Below are 7776 nucleotides of genomic sequence, written 5' to 3'. Positions count from 1 at the left end.
CATGTGGGGAGGAGGGGCTCCTGGCGGAGGCAGAAGTCTGAACTCCACTTATGTGCCCCTTTTGCTCTGCTTGGCAGGATCTTCTCGCACCCCAACGTGCTGCCGGTGCTCGGGGCCTGCCAGGCTCCACCCGCGCCTCACCCCATCGTCCTCACCCACTGGATGCCCTACGGCTCCCTCTACAACGTGCTCCACGAAGGCACAGGGGGGGAGGATGCGGGATGGCTGGACCCGATCCCTTCCTCTCTCAGGTGCACAGCTGGATATGTGATTGCAGGAGTAAGAACCTGAAAAGAGCCCTGCTGGGTCAGACCAGGGAGGGTCCCTCTAGTCCAGCCTCCCATCTCACACAGGGGCCAGCCAGTTCCCCTGGAGGGCCAGCAACAGGGCAGAGAGGCCGAGGCCTTCCCCCGATAAGAACCGCAGAAGAGCCCTGCTGGGTCAGACCAGGGAGGGTCCATCCAGTCCAGCCTCCCGTCTCACACCGGGGCCAGCCATTTCCTCTGGAGGGCCAGCAACAGGGCAGAGAGGCCGAGGCCTTCCCCCGATAAGAACCGCAGAAGAGCCCTGCTGGGTCAGACCAGAGAGGGTCCCTCCAGTCCAGCCTCCCGTCTCACACAGGGGCCAGCCAGTTCCTCTGCAGGGCCAACAACAGAGCAGAGAGGCCGAGGCCTTCCCCTGATGTTGCCTCCTGGCTCTGGGATTCAGAGGATGAGTGCCTCTGAATGTGGAAGTTCCCCTCAGTCAGCTTGGCTAGTAGCCACTGATGGATCTCTCCTCCATGAATCTGTCCAATCTCATTTAAAAGCTGTTTATTCCTGGGGTCATCGAATTCCATTGTTATTCCTGTATATGTATAAAAAGTATTTCCTTTTGTCTGCCCTGAACCTACTGCCCATCCGCTTCATTGGATGCCCTTGAGTTCTTGAGGGAGAGAAATTTGTCAGCTCTCCCCACCCCAGGCATAATTTGATAAACCAGTAGCGTGATCCCTGTTAGTTGTCGCTTTTCTCAACTGAGAAGTCCCAGAGGCTCTTCAGCCTTTCCTCACAGGGGAGGCGCTCCAACCCCCTCGTCCTCCTGGTCTCCCTCCTCTGTACTTTTCCCAGCTTTGCAGTGTCCTTTTGGACCTATGGCAGCCAGAACTGTACACCGCATTCCAAATGAGGCTACACCATAGATCTGTGCAGGGGTATTACACAGTCAGTCTTGGTTTTCAACATCCTGAATAATTTTGTGTCATCAGCACACCTGGCCACTACCCTACTCACCCCTAGTTCCAGATAACAAATTAAACAATACCACCCCCAATATCAATTGTTGCGAGACCCCACTGCATACTTCCCTCTATTGTGAGACCTGCTCATGTATTCCTATTCATTGCTTCTTGTCATTTAACCAGTTTTTAATCCATAAGAGAACCCATTCTCTTAGCTCACGACTGCCTTTGGAAGTCCGGGTGTATAATGTCTACCAAGTCATCATTGTCTACGTATTTGTTCACATTCTCAAAGGACTCCAAAGGGCTGGTGAGGCTGGACTTCCCTTTGTAGAAGCCATGCTGATTTTCCCTCAGCAGGTTTTGTCCCTCTATGTGCCTGACAATTCTATCTGTGCTTACAGTTTCTACTAATTGAGAGCCAGTCTGATGTCGTGGTTAAGTGCAGGCGGACTCTAATCTGGGAGAACCGGGTTTGATTCCCCACTCCTCCACTTGCACCTGCTGGATGCCCTTGGGCAAGCCATAGTTCTGTTAGAGCTGTTCTTGAAAAAGAGCAGCTTCTGTCAGAGCTCTCAGCCCCACCTACCTCGCAGGCAGTGCTCCCTCTAAGCTGTGGAGTCCTGTGAGCAAAAATTCTACTTTGTGAGCTACTGGCATAAAAGTTGTGAGCGAGCGATTTGGCTACTGCATAAACTAGTTTGCTCTGGAGCCCTCCTTCCTGAGCGAAGACAAAAATGTGTGAGCCGGAGGTGAAAAAACTGTGAGCTAGCTCACACTCACTCAGCTTAGAGGGAACACTGCTCACAGGCTGTCTGTCTGTTGTGGGTAGGGGGAAAGGCAAGGAGTTTGTGAGCCACTCTGAGACTCCTCCTTCGGGTAGTGAAGGGCCACATGGGGGGTATATAGATCCAGTCTCTTCTCTTTTTAATTTGCCTGGGACAGACGTGAAGCTGACCGGCCTGTAACTTCCTGGCTCCTCTCTGGATACCATTTTAAACTCTCTTGTCACATTTGCTACTCTCCAGTCTTCTGGTACAACAGCTGAATGTAGTGACGTGTGACGCACACAGGTTAGCAGGGCAACCATCTCACACCTGAGTTCCCTGAGGACTCTCGGGCGTGTGCCCTCAGGACCTGGAGACTGACCCGTGTTTAATTTCCCCAGTAAGTCTAGAATTTCATCTCTGGTCACCTGAATTTGGCTCAGTTCTTGACTCCGTTGCTGAAAATAGGGGCTGTGGTGGGGGTATGTGCCCCACACGGTAGAGTCCTGTAGGGACTAGAATGTTCATGCAGCTGCGTCTTTCCGTGTAGTACAGCTGTTACTATCTTGCATGTTATCATCGGTGTTCATTGCTGATTTTTGCTCTTGTCAGTACTGGGAAGTACCCCCCGCCCGCCCCCCCCCCCCCGCCTGATGGTGACTGCAGGATCCTAAGCAGAGGAAGGCCAAACTCCCAGCCCCTTCGTCAGAGGTTCTGGGACTCTCCTGTGTGTTCTGCCCCTTCGCTTCTGTCCTTGCCCACTGAGTGACGCCCGTTGTTCCTCCGACTATTGGAAATCTCAGTGGACTCTGAAGGTTTCTCTCTGCACAGAGTGTGGTTTCTCAGTCCCGACCGTGGGTCGCGCTAGAATGGCTTCGGATGTTCTGAGGCGGATGCCACATGGGAGGCAGAGTGGATTGCGCGGTGAATCGCCTTCCTCTGCCTGTTCGCGGCTTTTGCCACATGGGCGTTTCCCCCAGGTGCAGCCGGCTGGTGTTTCCCTTGGCTGCTGGCCGCTGGGGACAGTCTGCTTCTCCCCACAGTCCCCCACCCCACCCCCTGGCTGGGAAACCCTGCCCTCTCTTCTCTCGGGCCCTGGGCCCAGCGGGAACGGGCCACTACCACCCCGGCCCCTTTTCCAGCCAAGGTGTGGCATTGGGGGCACAGCAGGTCCCTCACTGGGGCAGCCGGCTGCCATGAGGGTGGCTGGAGGTCTCGCAAGGGAGCCATGGGGACTGCCGTTGTGGAGCTGTGTCCCCATGGGCGCATTGCCTGCTTCGGGGCTGCCAGCCTCTGCGTGGCTCCGCAGGTTTCCGTGGGACTTGGGAATGGCATTGCAGAGAAGACAAAGGCCCCAGGCGTGCCTTCCTCTTGGGGGCCCCGCTCCTCCCTGGCGGATTCCCCCTGTGACTCATTCTCGGGGTCATAGACTCATAGAACGTTAAGAGTCGGAACTGGGACCTTGCAGGTCATCTAGTCCAATCCCCCCTGCACTCTGCAGGAGCAGAGCTGAAAGAGAGCCCTGCACAGACCCGGAAGAGGGTCGTCCAGCCCACCTCCCGAGGCAGTCTCATTGCCGGGAGAAGCAGCAGGGGGCCCGGGGGGGGGGGGGAGACGAAGAAGAGAGGAGAAGCAGCCCCCACTCCTCCCGAGCCCATCGGCCTGGCCAGAGGAGAGTGGTTGGCCCCTCCGCCACCAGCCGAACCCCTGCTGTGTGCATCCGGAGCAGAAGCCAGACCGGCTCCCAGAGGGCCGCAGAAGGCCCCCCTCCGGGCTGCGTTCCAAGTGCCTGCTGAGACACACAGCACCCCCCACACACACACCCGGCCCCTTTTCTCTCGTGGCAGATTTTGTGGTGGACCAGAGCCAGGCGGTGAAGTTTGCCTTGGACATTGCCCGGGGCATGGCCTTCCTGCACACGCTGGAGCCGCTCATCGCTCGGCACTACCTGAACAGCCGCAGCATCATGGTGAGGGGGGCTCGCCGGGGGGGGAGGAGGAGGAGGAGGAGGCTTCTAGGAGCTCAGACGCAGCCTGTCTTCTCCAACAGATCGATGAGGACATGACTGCACGAATCAGCATGGCGGACGTCAAGTTCTCCTTCCAGTGCCCAGGCAGGATGTATGCCCCTGCGTGGGTAGCGCCAGAGGGTGAGTGGTGGCGGACGGTAGCCGGTGTGGCACAGCCCTCTCGTCTCCTGCGTTCCCCACCGGGGTGGGGGGTCCGCCTCTGGCTGAGGCGGCTGCCGTGTATCCGCTCGGCCCCCTCCTGGACAGGCGGTGGGCCCATTCAGGAGTCAGACTGGGGCAGGGGAGACCTTCTGCCTGCCAAACAGCCATGTTGCTGGCCACTGAACGGGGGCCTCCTCCCTCTCTCTCCCCCCAGCTCTGCAGAAGAAGGCCGAGGAGATCAACCGCCGCTCTGCAGACATGTGGAGCTTTGCGGTGCTGCTCTGGGAGCTGGTGACACGGGAGGTGCCCTTTGCCGATCTCTCCAACATGGAGATTGGCATGAAGGTGAGGAGGGGGCTCCGAGGTGGGGGCTGCTCTCCCGGGGCCCGCCGGCCCGCCCGCGGAGCTCCCCCTCCCCTCTCCCTCCTCCTGTCTCCCCAGGTTGCCCTCGAGGGCCTGCGGCCGACCATCCCACCGGGCATCTCCCCCCACATCTGCAAGCTGATGAAGATCTGCATGAACGAGGACCCCGCCAAGCGCCCCAAGTTCGACATGATTGTCCCCATCCTGGAGAAGATGCAGGAGAAGTGAGGGGGGGAAGGAGGAGGGTCCGCCCCCCTGCCCTGCCCGACAACAAGTGCCTTTGGGAGGGGGTGCCGCCCGGGCGCGTCCCCTTGCCCCGAGACAATACGGTACAGCCAGAGCCACCACCTTGCCCCCCCCCCGCCCCACAGGGGCCAGGCGGGGCCATATGCCTGCTGTATGTTGCCGCCTTCTTCAGTCACGCGTAACCAGCCCCTCGCCGCTTCAACATGCTCCTCCTCCTCCATACGTTAAGGCGCAAGAAGCTCCCACTCCGCTGTCTGCAGCCACCTGCCTTTCCGACATGACTCTGTTTTTACCTTTTCTACGCAGCCCCAAGGCAATGTAATAAACGGTTATTATTATTAAAGGACACTCTGTGCTGGTGGCTTTGCTTGCCCTGTAGGTGTCGTGTGTGTGCGTGTCCGCTGCTTGCGCAACAGAGCTCAGTGGAGTGCCCGCCCTCCTTTGGCAGCGCAAGGGGTGATATGCCCCCCCCTCACCTTTGGGGCCCCTCCCAGGGCGGAGGGGCCAGCACAGACCAGGGCCTGCAGATACGACCCCCCCACGTGGAGGCGGGAGAGGCTGGGCTCGCCGGCCTCGGGCGCTTGTGCCCAGTGACATCGAGTCACGGCCTGCAAGGAGAGTGAGACACAGAGGCGGTTGGCCCTCGGCAGAGTCCAGCCAGTTGGCACCAGCCCCGCAAGGAGGCGGCCCGGTCGGTTAGGGGGCAGGCACCCTGCAGAGTCACAAGGCTGGAAGGAACCTCCAGGGTCACCGAGCCCCAACTCCCCCCCCCCTCACTCACACACACACACACACACACACTATGCAGGGAATTCACAGATGCCTCCCTGCTACAGCAGGCTTGAACACTTGGCCCCGCTTCGAGCCCATGAAAGAGACAACGTGGATTTTGCGTGGACCGGTATGGGCTGCACGGTGTTTTTCAACTGGGCACCCTCTCTCGCTCGCCCTTCTTCCAGTGGCCAGAAACGCAAGGAGGTGGCTTCCCCCCCAGTGTTTTGGCCTCTCTGGTTTGGGGCGGAAGCCAGAGGGACACAGCCAGAAGGGGTCCTCCCGGGGTTCAGGGGCGGGGAGCTCCAGCAAAGTTACTCCACAGCCACCTACTTCAAAAATGGGTGTCACCCTTTATAGCATCTCTCACACAGACAAAAAGACATCAACTGACACTTGAATACACCCAGGTGAGACATCTGGACAGCTCTCTGCAAAGGAGCGAGAAGAACACAGACCCCCCACGCCCCCACCAACACTCACTCGGTGGAACTTCCTCCTCCGCAGAAAAAAAGGCATGACGTGGGCACCACAGTCCCTGCCCACTGGAAGCAGATGCAAAGTTAAGATGGAAAACACTCGCCAAAGGGGCACAGAAGGCAGCAGTGGAGGCCCCAGGAAGGCAAGCCTCTGTGACCGTTTGAGCCAAAAAATCTCTAGGGCTCCACAAACAAACCTGTTGCCAACCGTCCAGGGGACTTGGAGGGTGTTGGGGGAGGCCTGTGCCCCTCCCCCGGGCAGGGCACGGCAGGCCACACACCCTGGCCCAAGCTCTTCTCTCCTCTTGCTTGGGTCCGCTCCCTTCTAGCAACAGCCAGAAAAGGGGTGAACACAGCGCCACACACGGTCCCAAGAAAGCACTGGAATGTCATGGCGGCCAGCAGCACCACAAGGCGTGGGTGGGTGGGTGGGACTGGCCAAGGGCCAGGATTTTGGGGGGGGTGGGGGGGTGGCAGCGGGCAAGGGCCAGGAGTCCAGATGACGCTGGTCACCACGCTGGGCCTAAGTGAAGTAGTGGGGCTTCTTGACGTTGATGCCGTACTCCGCCAGGGCAGGGGCCAGGTCCTCCATGGTCAGCGTGTACTTCTTGTCCTGCAGGGAGGGGGGGGAGGAGGTTCAGAGGGGACCAGCCTGCCAGTTTCCTTCCCCCTCCCCCCATTCTGCCCCCTGCAGTACGCCACTGGCCAACAATGCCAGGGGCTCTTATTTAATTAAAAATACGCCTATTGTACGATATGCCCAAGGCAGCTTATCACGCAGGAACATGCACAGTTAGAAACAGGTGACATGCATCAAGTTGAAACCACAACTCTGGCAACATTTGCCACCACCAGTTGCCAGTCGGGGACGATCGCCAGTTGCTTCCGCCAAGGTCACATGGAAACAATCCCACTCTGTGCCTTTTATGGAAAAGAGTGAGCACTGTTCCTGGCAGGGCATGAGTCCTCGGAACGAGTGTGGACATTTGCAGCTGAACCAGCAGACTTCCCAGACAGAGAGGGGCCGTCAGAATGGAGGAGCCCAGTGACTTTAGCACAGGATCTCACGGGGAAAGGCGGTCCCAGTACAGGTGTCGGTCCCATGCCACAAAGGAAATAAACAGGTGTCCAGTGAAGCTGGCCAAGCACACGTATAATATGAGCACTCCGGCCTAAACTGGCCAAACATCCAGCGACGGCATTCTGTACCAACGGGAATTTGTGAACAGTTTTCAAGGGCAGCCCTACGTATAACACGTTGCCATCATCGAGCCTCAAGCTTACGCTAGCCCGGACCGTGACAGAATCAGAGTGGGAAAGGGGTCTCCAGGGTCATCTAGTCCAACCCCCTGCATAAGGCAGGAAATTCACAAATACCTCCCCCCCCCGCACACCCGCAGTGACCGCTGCTCCACGCCCAGAAGAGGGCGAAAGAACCCTCCAGGGACCCCGGGGCCAAACTGGCCTGGAGGAAAATTGCCTCCTGGCTCCAAAGTGGCCACTGGCATTTCCCTGGGCGTGTGAGAAAGGGGCCGCGAGACCCGAGCACTGAGGCCACCCTCCCTGCCTTGCTGTCCGGTGGCAACGCTACGCGGCAGTGAGGTCAACCTGATGAAGGGAGGAGGCCAGCTGGCCTGCCGCCTATAGGCAACAGAGAGCTGTCTGGAGCGTGGCCCTCCTCTCCAGGAGCCACCCTACCTTTGCCTTGTTCCGGGAGCTCCCGGAGGCCGTGCCTTTCATCTTGCAGTGCTGCAGAGCGTC

At 58.7% G+C, this 7776-nt stretch overlaps 2 protein-coding genes across 2 annotated transcripts in view; one reads left to right on the top strand and one right to left on the bottom strand.

The window, feature by feature from the left end:
- ILK (integrin linked kinase) overlaps nucleotides 1-5103 on the top strand; it is a gene marked incomplete at its 5' end in the record, with an annotated part of 6852 nt that extends 1749 nt beyond the window's left edge. The window contains 5 exons of the mRNA XM_015418981.1: nucleotides 6-202; nucleotides 3831-3955; nucleotides 4036-4135; nucleotides 4371-4501; nucleotides 4598-5103. Of these exons, the coding sequence (XP_015274467.1) occupies nucleotides 6-202; nucleotides 3831-3955; nucleotides 4036-4135; nucleotides 4371-4501; nucleotides 4598-4747 (703 nt within the window). The remainder of the gene's footprint in view (nucleotides 1-5; nucleotides 203-3830; nucleotides 3956-4035; nucleotides 4136-4370; nucleotides 4502-4597) is intronic.
- A 780-nt stretch (nucleotides 5104-5883) lies between these two features.
- TAF10 (TATA-box binding protein associated factor 10) overlaps nucleotides 5884-7776 on the bottom strand; it is a 4908-nt gene continuing 3015 nt past the window's right edge. Inside the window, exons 3-5 of the mRNA XM_015418980.1 lie at nucleotides 7714-7776; nucleotides 6507-6628; nucleotides 5884-6464 (exon numbers count right to left, since the gene is read on the bottom strand). The exon at nucleotides 7714-7776 is cut by the window's right edge and continues 58 nt beyond it. Coding sequence (XP_015274466.1) covers nucleotides 6539-6628; nucleotides 7714-7776 — 153 coding nt within the window. The 3' untranslated portion in view covers nucleotides 5884-6464; nucleotides 6507-6538. The remainder of the gene's footprint in view (nucleotides 6465-6506; nucleotides 6629-7713) is intronic.

The sequence above is a fragment of the Gekko japonicus genome, unplaced genomic scaffold (assembly GCF_001447785.1).
Source record: "Gekko japonicus isolate JY-2015 unplaced genomic scaffold, Gekko_japonicus_V1.1 scaffold3134, whole genome shotgun sequence".
Lineage (NCBI taxonomy): Eukaryota > Metazoa > Chordata > Lepidosauria > Squamata > Gekkonidae > Gekko > Gekko japonicus.
The sequence above is the reverse complement of the archived record's forward strand: the minus strand, read 5'-3'. Positions and strand labels throughout refer to the sequence as shown.